At 51.3% G+C, this 16,058-nt stretch overlaps 1 protein-coding gene across 2 annotated transcripts in view; it reads left to right on the top strand.

Annotated features, from left to right (window-relative positions):
* Window positions 1–15,757, top strand: part of Anks6 (ankyrin repeat and sterile alpha motif domain containing 6) — a 41,804-nt gene extending 26,047 nt beyond the window's left edge. Inside the window, exons 11-16 of one of the 2 annotated variants that reach the window (XM_021160966.2) lie at window positions 357–544; window positions 3,917–4,100; window positions 5,478–5,545; window positions 7,431–7,547; window positions 13,752–13,848; window positions 14,607–15,757. In XM_021160966.2, coding sequence (XP_021016625.1) covers window positions 357–544; window positions 3,917–4,100; window positions 5,478–5,545; window positions 7,431–7,547; window positions 13,752–13,848; window positions 14,607–14,656 — 704 coding nt within the window. In that variant the 3' untranslated portion in view covers window positions 14,657–15,757. Of the gene's footprint in view, window positions 1–356; window positions 545–3,916; window positions 4,101–5,477; window positions 5,546–7,430; window positions 7,548–13,751; window positions 13,879–14,606 lie in introns of both variants that reach the window. The other variant, XM_029475711.1, reaches the window with a different exon arrangement.
* The last annotated feature ends 301 nt before the right edge of the window (window positions 15,758–16,058 follow it).

Here is a 16,058-nt window from a genome sequence, read left to right as displayed (position 1 = left end):
AGTGTGCATGCTTGTGTGTATGTCTGTCCATGTGTATATGTGTCCATGTGTCTGTCCCAACCCTTCTCCAGGTTACAGTATACTCAGAGGAAAATGGCAGTCAGGGTGCAGTTAGAAGCTTAGCGCTCAGTGCTCATAGAGTTCTGTGGCATTAGGGATTTACACACGCTGGCCCTGAAGGCGTGAAGAAAAGCCAGCTCTTGCCTGCCCTGCTTCTCACTATGCCACTTGGCTCTCCCTTGGCCCCGTTGGGCCCTTGTGTAGAACTCTTTCTTACAAGCCTGAACCTTGAAACAGCTCACAATCCACCATGAGGCGGGAAGGACTGACCACAATGCTCACTGCTGTCTCCCCAGGTGGCAGCGTAGACAGTGTCCTGTCCCAGATCGCTGCTCAGAGGAAGAAAGCAGCCGGCTTGTGTGAGCAGAAGCCCCGCCAGCAGTCCAGTCCCGTGGGGCCAGCTACCAGCTCCAGCCCGCCTGAGCTCCCAGCCTCCCTCCCAAGCAGTGGTAGTGGCTCTTCCAGTGGCCCTTCCAGCAGCAAGGTGCTTGGTCTCTGGATGCCTGTGACGCCTGTACAGTGCTTTCCCACATGCAGAGTTGGGATGTCAGGGGTTGGGGGGAGCCTCACATGGCACTGCAGTCATGGCCACTCCTGAACTTCCTGCAGAGGTCTGACTGCCCCTGCAGGCCCCTTGTTCACTCACCTTTTCTCCGTGGCAGGGGTGGGAGGTTGGGGATGGGGTACTGGAAGGGGCTCAGGTGCACACTTGCTGTGGTCCCTGCTGTTCTCTGTTGACAGCGGAGGGTTAACCCCGGGGCCAGGAGCAGCCTGCTGCATTAACCCACAGCTCATTGAGCTACCTCTCATCGTCCTCAGCTCTAGGTCTGCGCCTTAGCAGATGTGTGAGAAATAGTCCGATTCTGCCCGGATACTGCTGTCTCCACAGCTTTCTTATCCCAACTCCCTTGCACAGCAAAACCTCATCCTTTAAGTTCCTTTTATAATTTAGTTCCAGCAGCTTCTCCCCGACGCATTGGGTTTATTTCTGTTATGTTCAGAATTATTTATACGAAGGACCTGTATAATTAAGTTTATTTTAGAGTTCAGCTATAGACTCCTCCAATATCTTGATTCATTTTCTTTATAAGATATAAAAAGTTATATAATTAGTATATTTCTCTTTTCACGTTTTCCACTTGGCCACTCACAGCTACCCGTTAAAATAAGTCTACTAGCTGAGGGCTTCTGAAACAGTTTTCTTCTTTGTTGTCTAAAATGTTCTTTTCTGAGGGTTTCATTAACCGTACTAAGTATCATTTAGTGTTCTGTCACTGATGTTGGAAACAGGCGTGTAAGCTGTTAACTGTTACCACACTACTGCGTGTGTCAACTGTAACAACATGCAGGTATATCCTAATGAGACGAGGTTAGCTGCCAAAAGATGTGTCCCAGAGACAGTCAGTGGAGAATGACCCTGTCCCGGGGTCTCCAGACACTTGGTGTAGAGGTGACTCTCCAGGCCTTCCTGCTGCCCTGACCCTCAGTGTAGGGTCCGGGGAATCAGTTCCTGCCCCCAGAGAGTCTGGCTCAGCCACGACTCTTAGAAACCACTGCCCCAATCAGAGGACAGTGAAATGGCCTCTCTGTTGTGGGCTCTAGGAGTAAGGAGACACAAAGTGCTTTTCAATGGCTCCCTTAGGAAGAATAGAAATTAGTCTTCAAAACTGGAGCCTCCTGGATCTGCATTTTGTCCTTCGTCTTAAAGCAGGAAGCTCACTGCTCTGGTGAGGTATGCATGGGGCCGGCTTCTGACTTGTTCACCAATCATGGAAGCCTGAACCATTGGGAAAGCAGCAAGGATGACTGAGAGCCAGGCGCTCCCTCTGCATCTCTGTAGGAGAGCTCAGCTCCCTCTCTACCCAGAGCTAGGGCTCGCGTGTGCTCACTCCAAACCTTCAGTCAGCAGCTGGATCAGAGCTCCTTTCCTGACCCATGGTTAGTTCTTTTTGTTTGAATTTTTTCAGTCATTTGAGGTTTTTTCCAGGAAATTTCCTGTTACCGAGGCGTAGCTCAGCTCTGCTGTAGTAGTTCTGTTTCCTCCTATCTGTAAGTGTGTCAAGGTCTCTTTTATGCCCTTGAGTGTGAGCAACCCATACCCACTTAAGAAAAGCATGTGTTCTCTTGCAGCCTCTGCGAAGGGGGCTCTGTGAATTCACTCTGGTGTGGTTGGTGGGTGGTGTGGTCCATGTGTTCTTGATTTGCTGACGCCACCAGCCACTTACAGGTGTGGTAACATCTGTAACTGTGACAGAGGGTCAGGCCATTTCTCTTTCCAGATCTGTCACTTTCTTCCTTACTTAAAGTTCCACACATATTTGGGACTGTTACAGGGCTTTGTTTGTTTGTTTATTTGTTTTGTTTTGAGACAGGAGCTCACTATGTAGACCAGGCTGACCTCAAACTCACAGAGATCCTTTTGCCTCTTCCTCTCTGGTGCTAAAATTAAAGATGTGCAGAACCATGCCTGGTGATTATTGTATCTTAATGACCCTGTATTTTGCTATATGTTTTCTCTATCCCCTAAAATTGGGAGCAAGGTGGATTTTTATGATCCTGCAAGAAAGAATGTAGCACCGGCAGTCCTCATAAACTCTGGAATCTTCCACACAGTTAAGTCAGTGATGGATGAAAAGGAAACCCCTTCTAACTGATGGGCTCATTATGCAAGTTAGATTCAGCATTATAAAATCAGTGACTGTGGCACACCATGTAACAAACGAAGGAAGAAATGCAGAAAAAGCCCATAGCATTCAGAATCTAGGGGCTGGAGAAATGGCTCAGTGGTTAAATACACTGGCTGATCTCCCAGAGGACCCAGGTTTGATTCTCAGCACCCACGTGGTGACTCACAACATCTGTAACTCCAGTCTCAGGGGAGCTGACACCCTCTTCCAGCTTTCTAGGACACTAGCATGTTTGTGGTACACAGAAGCTAAAACACAAAGCAGCTATGGAAGGGATTCCTGAATTAGGTGTAAAATTGGTATAGCAGGATCATAGTTGCTGGTAAAGACTAAGTGCCCTCCTGCTGGGGACGCAGGATGCTGTTATACAGAGGGTGCCTACAGCTACAGCCTGTGCTAGAGACTATGGTCAGTGGCACAGAGGGCAGGAACCTAGCTCTGCCCTTAGACAGCATGCCTGTCCATATAGAAGACAATAAGGAGACCTCAGATGCTCATGGGTAATAAGTTTAGCAAGGTCAGAGAATACAAGGTCAGTATATGAGGTCAGTTGCATTTCTATATACCAATAGTAAACAATTAGAGGGTTTTTTAAAGTAACAGATACACATCTGTGTATCTGTACCGCGTGCGTTTATAGGTGCCCAGAAGTCAGAGGAGATATTGGGACAATGGGGTTACTGATTGTTCTGCGCTGCCGTGCAGGTGCTGGGAACCGAACCTGGGTCCTCTGCAAGAGCAGCAGGTGCTCCTAACCACGGAGCCATCTCTCCAGCCCCAACAATTAGAATTTTTAATTTGACATTTTATAAATACCATTTACGTAAGATTACATGAAAATGGAATGTGTTTAAATTTAGTAAAACGTGTAGACTCTGTAGGTTGAGAACTAGAACACTGGTAAATCCAAGACGCGCAATACTGTGGAGAGACGGGAGGCTTGGTATTGTTTAAGTGTGAGCCCTACCCCTCGTGGCAGCAGTGGAGTGGCACCCAGGCTTCCTGGCCGGCTGTCCATGATGCTCTGCGTCTGAGTCTCTGTACAGCATCACAGTCCCTGCTAGTGGTGCTGTTGACTAGACACCACCATGTCCCAAGATACAGCACCCATCCTCATCCCCTCCCCTCACCAGCTGATGGCTTCAATTTTTGTTTTATGCCCTGTGCAGAAACTGGACCCCAGCAAACGGCCTCCCTCTGGAACTTCTGCTACCTCTAAAAGCACCTCTCCCACCCTTACGCCCTCCCCCTCACCCAAAGGGCACACTGCAGAGTCCTCGGTGTCTTCCTCCTCGTCTCACCGGCAGTCTAAGAGCAGTGGGGGCTCCAGCAGTGGCACCATCACCGATGAGGGTGAGTCTCCATGGGACCCAAATCCACGCCCGTGCCTCCACCACAGTGACCTGGAAGCATAGAGCCTCGTGGTACCAGCTGAGGGCACACATCTCTTTCCTGCCCTGGAAGTAAGCACCCTTCAATGGGACTTGAGTGTAGGCTGTTCTGCTGATAGGCAGACACCCGGGGAAGGCTTTTCTAAACCCAGTTGCTCCCTCTCCCGGTGCCCTGCACGGGTCGGCGTCCTTACAGTTCTGGTGAAGGGGGTTGTATTCACACCAGCTTAAGAAAAGACATGAATTGTCTCATAAGATGGATGTTCGGAGCGAGCTTCAGGGGTCTGTGGATCCAGGGCCTTCAGAAATGTTTTCTGCAGATCTTGGTAGGGCTTTGGTACTAGCCAGCAGCTTTGGACTTCTTTCATCTTTGTGTTGACTTTTCCACCCGGCAGAAAGAGCACCAACCATGCTCCTTCTCAGTGGGTCTAAGGTCACAGGGTGCTGTCTACTCATTGGTTCTCAGCATGCAGTAGCCACACTGGTACTCACTGCCTAGGGAGCGAAAGAAGAAACCCAGTCTCCACTTAGAGCTTAGGCGCCACCCCAGGACCTTGGCACCCGCTGCCCACACTCTCCGCATGCTGCCTTATGTCCAGAACTCAGACATCTGCATAGGTTGTTCCTTCATTTATTGGCCGCCCTCTGTTGATCAGCATCTCATTTCATGACCTGCTCCATCCATCCTGAGCTCTCTTCCTCCCTTTCTCTCTGCCTGTCAGCCTGTGTGTCCTCTGTTTGGTGTCTAGTCTGGTACGCCCGTGTTGAGCATGTCCTTGCATTTCTTCTAGTCCTAGACACGGCTTCATGTCCTCTCCTTGTCCTACCTGTTCGGATGTCCATCTCCGTACCCTGATCTGGGTCTTCCTAGCTCTGCTGCCCCTGCACTGGGGAGGCCGTGGGCTCCATTCATTTGAGCCCCGTCTGCAGTGCCTCCCTGCCCTGGTGCCATTCTCAGACCAACTGAGGACTTCTGGTCTTAGCCAGGGCATTGGATGTATGCTCCTGAACAGGCAGGTTTTATTCCCAGTAGCTGGAACTTCAGAATCTACTGCCTGCCAGCGCCCGCCCCCCACACACACTTCAGACTGCTCTGGGCTTTCTGGAGAGCTGAGGGCCTGCCCTGAGGGAAGAGTATGGCTTAGCACTCCTAGCCTCAGCCACCAGGGGTGGGGTGGGGGTGGTCAGCTGACATATGTATGTTTCTGGCCTGGGGTTTCTTGGGAAAATCTTACTAGATAACCAAATCTTAGAGAAGTGTAGGACCCACCCACTCTTCTGTGTTTTACCAAGGCCAAAATGTATTTTTTTTTTTAAATCCCATCTCTTTCTCATGAAGATGAACTGACTGGAATCCTTAAGAAGTTATCACTTGAGAAATACCAGCCCATCTTCGAGGAACAAGAGGTAAGGATGTTGCTCCAGAGTGCCAGCTAAGACTTACCATTAAAGCAAGGGCTTCCGCATGAAATATCTCTCTGCATCTGAGTCCCTCCTGGTGACACAGGGCCCGAGAGTTTTCCCCTTGTTAGGAAGTTTGTAGCTGCGAGCACTTTCCTGTATTGTAGACAGTTTTGTTGCATGGGCTGAATTTGAGTTTCAGAAGTGTCTAGGAATGGTGTCAGCGGTCATCTGAGTATCTGAGTTACTGTTCTATACTAAAAAAAAAAAAAAAAAAAAAAAAAAAAAACCTGTTCTATACTAAAAAAAAAAAAAAAAAAAAACAAAAAACCCATGTCAACTGGGCACGGTGGCTCATGCCTGTCACCTTAGCACTCAGACCGCTGAGGCAGGAGGATTGCTATAGGTCCCAGGTCATTCTGGACTACAGAAGTGAGACTATTTGGGGCCTGTGTGAAGAAGAGATGCCGGGGCTGAATTCAAGCAGCCGCCACTGGGCTCAGCTTTCCTTGTAGGGGATAAAAAATGGCCTAAAACTGGGCTGGAACTGGGGGTGGAGGGTAGTTCTGGTGATAGACAGTTACTTAGCATTCCCCAAGTCCTAGGTTCAAATCCCAGCACTGCTCAAAACAGCTGTGGCTGTGCACACAACCCCGCACTCAGGAGGTGGAGACCGGAAGGAAGTTCAAAGTCAGCCCGGGATGCTTGAGACCCTGCTCCCAGAAGGAAGTCCTGACACCAAGTGTACTAATTTAATTGCATGCTTTAAACACAGCTGTATATGGTGAATTGCAGAGCGGGTGGGTTATATATCAGTAACATTTAAAAACTCACCGTATTAACCAAATAAAATGTCCTGCAGGCCACCAGCCCTGGGCTGTGATCACTGGTTTAGAGTTCTCTAGTGACAGCTTGGCACATAAAAGCTGCTGTCACTCATCGCCCCCTGCAAGCTGGGGATTCGGGGAAAGCTGCAGAGACAGATGTGTGCACAGCCTTCTTCCTCAATTTCCTTCCTGTCCTGTCCTCTCTGTCTCCTCGGCCTTTGAAACTTCCACAGAGCTTTCTTTGTTTCCAAGAGCCGTTTCCTGATTCCTGGCTACTGCCTGCTCTTCGTTGAGGTGTCCACAGAACATGTCTCAGACTGTACCTCGCTTCTATTCCGTGAGCTGTGTGGCCCTTGTCCCCAAAGTCTAGCGTGGCTCTGAAGCTCCAGCCATCACACCTACACTGTGTATGCAGGACCAGGTGGATAGGGCTGGATTTGTTGGGTGTGGGAGCCTGTTCCTGCCCCTCTGGGTTTCAAGCTGCTGCAGGGTGGTAGGGTGACTTCACCTGGGCCACTTTGACAATCTCCCAGCCCCAGGAATGGGAAGCCTGTTATCCTCTCTCCATAGCAGGGCCATTTCTTCTTGACACATAGGCAGGCCAACAGGGCTGGCAGCATGTCACCTGCAAGGACAAAGGGTACAGTTGCACACGTCGCTGCTGGTGTCTCTGCCTTGGCTTTCTATGACCCTTCTCTCCTCTCCTGCATCTGCTCATCTCTCAGGCTGTCTTTCCACAGTGTACACCCCTCGTCCTGTAGGGGGACAAACGGTGAGCACTTCCATGCACTCCGTATTGCTGCATGCAGTCACATGGGGATCCCCTTCCTAGTGGCAGATCCCTGTCGCCAACACTTTCCTCTGTTCATTTTGAATCTTCCCACAGTGCCTCTGTTGGGAAGCAGAGGGCTAGGCTGTGAACCATTAGTCTTGAAGTGTCAGGCCAGACTTGGAAGTAGTGGGTCATAGTGGGCTCCTGTAGAAGCCTCAGCAGCCCCTCTGCAGGACTCCTGTGTGGTAGGGGACAGTGTCCCACAGACAGCAGCACATCCCTCTCTCCCCAGGTGGACATGGAAGCCTTCCTCACACTCACCGACGGTGACCTGCAGGAGCTGGGAATTAAGACAGATGGTTCCCGGCAGCAGATCCTGGCAGCCATCTCTGAGCTGAATGCGGGCAAGGTACTGTGTTTCAGCTTCCCCCAGCCTCGTCCGCATGCTGAATGTCATCAGGGTCCTCATGACGGTCCCTCTAAGTCTCCTCCAGCAGGCGTTAGAGTTGGCCTGTTTGCACACTCCTGGTGACTGAGAGCCCTCTTGCCTTCCCCATGCTGCCTGTTCCCTTGTGGGTCTCTCTCCACAAGGTTGCAGCTCCTCCAATCTAAGTACATACGTCCTCTCTCCTCAGGTGGTTTCAGCCCTCAGGGATGGGTATTGCCTCTGGCAATGCTGTGGGATGAGAGCCCTGGGGACACACTGAGTATGGGAGGAGTCTCAGGCAGGTCATTCCCTCTCTGGGCCTCCCTGCCCTGTCCACAGTTGACTGAGCTGCAGTGGCTGGCAGAGCCTGGACACGCAAGGCTGTCAGACACCATTATCTGTCCTATGTCCCACATCAATGCCTGGTGTTACATTTCATCACCTTTAAAAGTGAATGTCAGCGGTGCCCCATCTCCAAGGCGCATGCACACCAGGCAAACACTGTCCGGCTGCTGGCAGGCTGCTCAGACCTGCACCTCCTGCCCCTTTCCCATGGGGCACCGCACTCAGCAGCCTGAACGTTTGCTTACCTATGGTTTTTCTCCATTCTTGCCTCGAAACCTCCCACTTGCGGGACAGTAGCATGGTGTCGGGGTAGCATGGACACTCTGCCTTTTTCTTGTTCCTTTTTCTTCATGGTTTGGCTATTCCCTAGTTGCATTGCACTATGTGAGGTGACGCAGGAGCATGGCCAGGCTTCTGGTTTCTTCTCTGCCCTGGAGATTGTGTTCTGCAACGGTGAACAGATGAACAGTGCCCAAGCAAAAAAAAGTATCCATGCCGTCTTTTATCATCTGCAAGTCACCCAGCAAACATGTCTCACTCAGCCCTGATAAGGCCAGAGTCTGCACAGCGGCCTGGCAGGGAGTAGACACTCCAAGACTTAACCCTGCCTGGCTGCCATGCTGGGCATCTAAGGCAGAAGCTGAACCCAGGGCTTCTGTCCTCTTGCCCTCCTCCTCTCTGTTGCATAGCCAGATCTGGGCCAGTGGCTGCTGTTGCTTCTGTTGGGTGAGTTCTCTTCGTGAAGAGTTCTCTTCGTGAGTGAGGGTGCACCATGCAGGCACTGCATGGCTGGCATTGTCCTGGTCTACCCTTGTGTCTCTGAAAAGGTCTTACCTGGTTAGGCAAGGGAGCCCAGCCCAGGTAGTCCTTGACTTCCAGTCCAGCAAGGCTCCTGCTCTGCTCTCAAATGTGGAGACTGGAGAGGCACAGACAGGCTGGAGACCAGTCTCCACGGTTAGGAAGGATAGCAGCTACAGAACAGAGCAGAAGCCCTTGGCTAGTCCACCAGACCCTCACAGAAGGCTCCACAGCATTGACCTATTATTCAAGTAAAGAATCCGTGTTGTCTTGGGTACCACGTGGGTGCTGAGAGCTGAGCATCTCTGCGACCAGCACTGTGCCGTAGACACCACACAGCCCCCACCCACAGAGTGCTGGAGGAATTTGTGCACGGTCACACAGCTAGTAAGAGGCAGGGGCTGGATTGGAACTCAGACTTGGTGTGACCATAGGTCTGAGCATCACTAAACTACATGCACATGTGGGAGGCATAGCATGTTCTGTCCTCTATGTAAAGTGGGGTCTCCATAGGCAGTGTGTGTGTGTGTGTGTGTGTGTGTGTGTGTGTGTGTGTGTGTAGACCTGATGGGAGGCTCTGGGTAAGGGAGCAGAAGACAGGAACATAGCAGGCCACAGGAAGTAACGTGGGGGAAGCCAGAGGGCACAGGCGAAGGCTGGGACAGTGGTATGACCCAGGGAAGGGAGGGCGGGCAGGATCTTAAAAAGTGTCAGAATGTTAGGGGCGAGGAATTGGGGTTTCTACTTTCCTACTAGCCCCGAGGGTGGACATGCGGCCAAAGAAAGGATGACAGGAAAGCCAGCTTAGACCAGTTCAGAACGAGAACCAGAGCACATTCTGATGTGGATGGTAAGGATAGGCAGGGACTGGCACCACAGGTGGTGACATGGGAGATGACAGTGGGCAAGTCCACTGTAGCCTCCTCTACCCTGTGAAGCTGTGGGCTCCTTGGCCCAGGGAGACAAAGAGAAAGGTGTCCTCAGTAGAGGTGACTGTCCTCAACATTACAGAGGACAGGATAGCCACAGGAACCGCAAGGCATCTCCCAGGTCTGCAGAACAGCACCTTCTGTTCTCTACCAGGTTGACTGCCTCCTGCCCCCTGGTTAGCACAGGCCCTGTTTTCTGTTCTGAGCATGGCTCCATTACAAGCAGAAGGGTGGTGGGTCAGCTAGGCGATCCTCCTTGGAGCATCCATAGGAGAAGGCCCTGAGTACCTGAGATGCTGAGCCAAGGGCACCTTGTATCCTTCCCCCTGGAAGCCCGCACATGCCAGGCCAGGCAATCTACCCGAGTCAGCCCCAGGAGAAGGCCCTGTTTGCCCAGACACAGTCCACTGGGAAGGGGCAGTGCCACCGTGTCTTAGAAGCTGGGGAGACATTCAATATTATGAAAGCCTTCAGCTGCACGACCTGCTCTGCTTATTAACATGACAGTGGCTGGAGCACAGCTCCTGGGGCAGATGCAGCTCAGACCCCAGCCTGCAACCCTGGACCTGGATACTCAGGGCAGGCTCTGCCTGGCCCTGCTGGGAGACTCCAGCTCCTCACGGAGGACTTCTTTTGATTATCAGGCATGGACTTCTTTTGATTATCAGGCATGGACTTCTTTTGATTATCACGCCGTTCTTTTTGACACTTTGCTCGGTAAAGAGGACACATGCCTCAGGCTGCATCTCTGAGATGCCAGAGAGAGACCTATGCTTCTTGCTGCCTGTGTCCACAGCATGATGGAAAAGGTAGAGAATCGACTGAGTATGTCTAGAAGGGCACTTTATTATTTTTTTAAATTAGTTTTTATTCATGTGGGTGTTTGGCCGGCCTATATGCGTGTATACCACGTGCATGTAGTACCCAAGGCGGCCAGAAGAGGGCACCAGATTCCCGAGGCTGGAGTTAAGTTTTAAGGGACATTCTGGTGCTGGGAAATCAACCAGTGACCAGCAGCCCCTGCTCTGATGCTGAGCCATCTCTCCAGCCCCTGAAGAGGCACTCTTAAAACTGCAGTGGAATGGGACCACGAGTGGGCTTTGTAGGGAGGAATGGGGAATTCTTTGTTGTGTGTCCTCTTAAAGAAAGGCTTCAGCTAGTCACCTAGGTCTTTGTGTCTTTGTGAGGGCTAAGGACGTAGTTCCATTGATAGAATGCTCACCTAGCATTCATGATGTCCTGCGTGTGATTCCCAGCACTGCATAAGACAGTACCTATGGTGGTGCATGCCCGTGCTCCCAACACCCAGGACAGGGAGGCAGGAGGGTCAAGAGGTCAAGGCTATCCTCACAGAGGTAGCAAGTCCAAGGCCCACCTGAGATACCGGAGAGCATCCTTGTGCAGGAAACGCGAAATCGGGAGCTGACGGTCACCCTTACCTACATAACTAGTTCAAGCCAGCCTTGAGCAAGGACTGCATGTTAAATGTGTGTTATCAGCCTAATAACACCACTCAGCAAAGCACTACTGATCCTCTGTCTGCCGGCCAGGTCTCCACCGTGAGCGTGAGCCTGAGAGCTGCTGAGTCCATGGATCCCCAGTGGGTGTGTGTTACAGGAGGCTCAGCAGAAGCCGCTCACAGCCCTGCCTGTCCCTCGCAGCCCTCCCTGCCTGGGCTCCAAGCCCTCCCTGCCTGTCCCTCGCAGCCCTCCCTGCCTGGGCTCCAAGCCTTTGCTTCTTTGTGTTCTCCCTTTTTGTGATTTTTTTTTTAAATTAAGTTTGTACAGTATAAAAAATGATTAAGGATTTTTGTAAGAAATCATGCTCCCCACACTTGGGACCAACACTGTTCACTTTGGGGCAAATGACTCTGCAGTGTCTTGTGCCCAGTGGCTCTTAAAAACAACAAACAAACCTACAAAACATGGCTGACATAAATTTGGATCTATAATTTTATATTTGATTTTCTTTGTTTAGCATGAAATCTGTGCGGTCACCCATAGCACTGAGAATGTACCTGGGGTTTTCTTAGATGGATCCCCCTGCCTCAGCCTGCTGAGTGCTTGGAGGACAGGCATGGTTACCGTGCCCTGCAGAGTTCTTGCTGATGTAAATTTATACAGGTGTGCTAAAACTGTTTTCTAAAATCCCTGCTTGTTGGTACACGGCTTCCCACTTGTGGACGCAGCAGACAGCTCCGTATGAAGGCTCCCCAGTATCCTCAGGATAGATGTCTCTAACTCAGAGAGCCAGGCCACAGTACATGTGTGTCATCCTGAATTTCCACGGAAATCCTGAAAGTGCCACGGATGTCCCGCTAGCTGTAGGTGTGAGTTCACGGTCCCTGGAAGCCTTGTCAACACTGAGCACTAGTGATTTGCTTTATTAAAAAATTACATCTACACATTCATGTATACATACGTGTGTGTGTGTGTGTGTGTGTGTGTGTGTGTGTGTGTGTGTGTGATTAGTCATGTTACAGAGCACATGTGGAAGCCAGAGGACAACTTGCAGGGCTCAATCTCAGCTTGCACTAGAGACTGAACTTGGATCCTGGGACATAGGGGAAAGCGTGTTAACCCACTGAACCATCTCGATGGCCCCTGTGGTTTGATTTCTAGTCATTATGTGTTTGTAGGTCCAAACATACCCTTGGTTTTAATTTACATTTCTTGAGCTACTAGATGGACCCAAGCTATTTCCTACATGTAACAGTCATTTGCTTTTCTTTCTGGGGATGTTCAGGCAGACCAGAGGGCAGTTGTCACCGCCGTCCTGGTGATGGTGGGTTGGATCTATGGCGCCCTCCTGAGGTGAGGAGCCAAGAACTCTGGGGCCTGTCTCTGACCTCCTTCTCAGGGGATTAAAGTGAGATGACATGTTCCCTGTCCTCTGCTACTCTGGCATGTTGCGTTAGTCCATTTTCCAGATACTGCTTAGGGGAAGGAAGCCAGACCTGGCTGCCACCACGTGTCATGGGTGGAATAAGACTGCTGGTTCCTCTGCCCACAATTGTGCTTGGTCTCTACTCCACAGCTTTCGGCCATGCGGCTGCCATGCATCCATGCACTCCTGCTGATACTAGCAATTGTTTAAGGTCATCTCCAAGGTTGGCAGAAAAGGGAGTTCTCATTATCCTGTCAGCACAGGAGGGCTCTGCACAGGAGGGGTCCAGAGAGAGACTCCTCTAACTGGTACAAGTTTATGAAGTGAATGAAAAGAAAAGAACCTTTGGACTCTGCCCTTTCTCCATGGGCACTTTCTTTTTACAAAAAAACAATCTTCCAACGATGATTACCCACCCCCTATTTAGACGGGCTTACTAATTAGCCTTGGCTGTCCTAGAACTTGGTATGTAGATCAGACAGCCCTTGAACTCACAGAGATCTGCCTGCCTCTGCCTCCTGAGTGCTAGGATGAAATGGGTGTACCAACAGGCATTATCCCATTTTACAGATACTGATAATACACTTCTAACTTGCTGTAAGTTTTGACCACATCTATTTGTAATATAGAACATACAGTCTGACTGTGCTGTCCCCTGGTCAGGACCTGCCTGCTGCCCACACGGTGTCTCATGGTGGGTCCTACCTGCTGAGCTACTACAGGCCTTGTCCCTCCTACAGTGAGAAAACCAAGGCCCAGAAAGGTGGAAAGGCAAAAGGGACAGGTGGGATTTGAACCCAGGCTGTTGGGTTTTAATCCATGTTTAACCGGGGTGTGTCTGTTGCTGCCTCTCCCTGGACATTCAGTGGGGCTGTTCTAGGGCTGAATAAACAGCCACGTCTACCTTTTCTCACATCAAAATGGATGGGAGGGACTTGGGGCTTTGTTGTGGGGATCCCATTGCGTTCCTAAAATTGGGCAAGTGAGGAGTTTTCCAACCAGTCGGGGGGCCCCCAATCGTACCTCATCCAGGGACAAGACTGAGGTCTCCCTTCACCAGCAGCTGGCATTGTGGGTACCCGGAGCTTCTGAGTCCTGAACTTGACTCTGGCAATGAAGTGGTTGTTTCCCTCAGAACATTTATTGTATTTTTAAGAGTTGCAGTCAGTTGAATGAATAGCCTCAGATCTAACAGGACTTTCTGCGTGTGTTTCTGCTCTGTCCACAGGGGCGTGAGAGGCAGATTCTACAGGAAACCATTCACAACTTCCACTCTTCCTTTGAAAGCAGTGCCAGCAACACCAGAGCCCCTGGCAATGGTCCCTGTACGTGAGCCTCTATGCCGTGACCTTGATGTGAGCACTCTGAGCCTCAGTACCCCCTTCACACAGTGCCAGCCCCAACCTGCTGCCCCAACCTGCCACATTATATATTGGAACATTCACTGTCCCCTCCAGCAGAAGGCCCTGGTGATACTTGTCCTGTAGAGGACTCTGGTGTAGACCGAGTCTCACCACTTGGCTTTGAGACTCCCACAGCCCCTTGACAAGCCAGTGGGTACCAAGTCGGGATGTGTGCTAAAGTGTGCGGTGAACCAAGGACCCAGTTATCAGTGACCCTCAGGTTCCACCTGGGTGGTCCCAGAGGATACAAGCTAGTTCTTTGGGGCAGGTGTGGGCATGGCACAATGGGGAGGGGAGTGGAGGAGGGGAAGGGAGAAGTGGCAGCCGATGCTACCCCACCTGGGTTAAGTCCATGGGGAAAAAGTATCAGTCATTGACTGACCTCCCTCTGCCATGGATTGGAAGCACTAGAAATACTGTCTGTGGAGTGGAACTAGCTCTGGCTTAGCCACTGCTCGCTAAGTTATACACACCCGCCATGTTGCTTCATCTCCTGAGCCTTGGTTTTCCTCTCAGAGTTTCCCAGCAACAGCTCTCCCAAGGTACCAGAGTCAGTGGGAGGCCAGAAAGCCACTTGTGCCCTGGTGCTATGTCAGGATCTCGGAGGTGGTTGCGTCTTGTAAATTCTGTCTCTTCCCCTTCTCCCTTTCTCTTGCTTCTGTCCATCAACAACAACACAGCCATGGCCGGATGGGCAAGGCCAGAAGAAACCGTGTCTAGCAGGAGGTAGCCACAGCGTTGGTGGCTCCGCTGGCCTCGGAGCCCTGAGGCATTGAAGGTTGAGCAGTGCTTCCCTGCCCTTCCATCGTGTCTGCTCCTGGGTTGTTTCTTCCCTGGGACTCACAGCAGGTGGACAGAAGGGAGGCCGGGCAACCAAATCATCAGAGTGGACTCACCATCAGAGCTGATGCAGTGGGCAGGGCCTGGGAAGTCCTCCTCTCTGTCTCTGCCTTGCAGAGGCCTGAGAACATGCAGGCCATGCTGGAGGCCGCATGGCTGCAGATGTAAACCCTAACCAGTACGTGCAAGTACATGCTGCCCTCGAGGCCTGAGACCCTTCCAGAAAAGATGCTACACAGAGATGAACCCCTGTAGAAGGTGTGGTGAAGCACCCCACTGTGGCTGCCATGGTTCATTTTAAGCAATCATCAATAGACCCTGTTCAACAAGTGAGGAAGCTCGATGCTCTCCCTAATGAAGTTGGTGCCCGGTTCTGCAGACTGCCAAGGAGAGGGTGCCGAGACCCTCGGGAGTTTCCTGCTCACTCACGTGTGGCCTCCAGAGAACTGGCCAGGCTCCCCACTGCTCCTGATGTGCTACAGACCTGGACACAGCCATGCTTGTAGTCTAGCTGCACATAATGGACAGTGACATGAGGGTGCAGGAGGAAGCTCTGAGGAAGAGCCACACGGGAAGAGAGCTCCATTCCCACCCGCTTCCCTCGTCTTCAGCTCTTCCAGTCCCACTGGGCTTCCTTCTTATGGCCAAAACCATACTAGCTGCTGGCCAGAGCCCTGCCGCTGAGTAGAGCCGACTCATCTCAGGGCAGGGTCCTGTTTCCTGTGTGAACCTTCCCTCTAAGTCCAGCAGACACAGCCCCAGTCATCTCCATCAGGATACCCAGTGGCAGGACTAGAATGTGACCTTGTCCCAGCTCACACTAGGGCAGAGACCAAGGTGCCATCTTGCTTCAGCCCTGCAGTTGGTTTTCATTTTTCTCACATCAGTTGCAGCGTTATTTCTACACGGGGGTGTGATTCTTGGAAAGATTTTTCCTTGCCAGACTATATCTATTAAAAATGGGGAATGTGTCCCCTGAGTTTGTGCTCTTTAGGGCATAGCATGTGGCCCAGGGTTCCTCTTGTATAGCTGACATGCTGCGGGGTGCTTCTGTGTACACCCTCATCCATCTACACAGTAAGCCTTTGAGGCAGCTGTGTGAGTGTTCTCTAATTCGCCCGCGAATAAGGACACCACACACAATAGGGTTCTTCTGCAGCAAGCTTTATGCGTCTTGAGAGGGAGAGCATAAGCTTCACAACCGGAGACCCCAGGCAGTCCCAGCCCCTCCTTTTTATAGGAATTCTCCCCGCCTCGGACGTAGCAAGCCATGATTGGCTCAACACTGATCA

The sequence above is a fragment of the Mus caroli genome, chromosome 4 (genome assembly GCF_900094665.2).
Source record: "Mus caroli chromosome 4, CAROLI_EIJ_v1.1, whole genome shotgun sequence".
NCBI lineage: Eukaryota > Metazoa > Chordata > Mammalia > Rodentia > Muridae > Mus > Mus caroli.
Note: the sequence above shows the minus strand (reverse complement) of the source record. Positions and strands in the feature narration are given on the sequence as shown.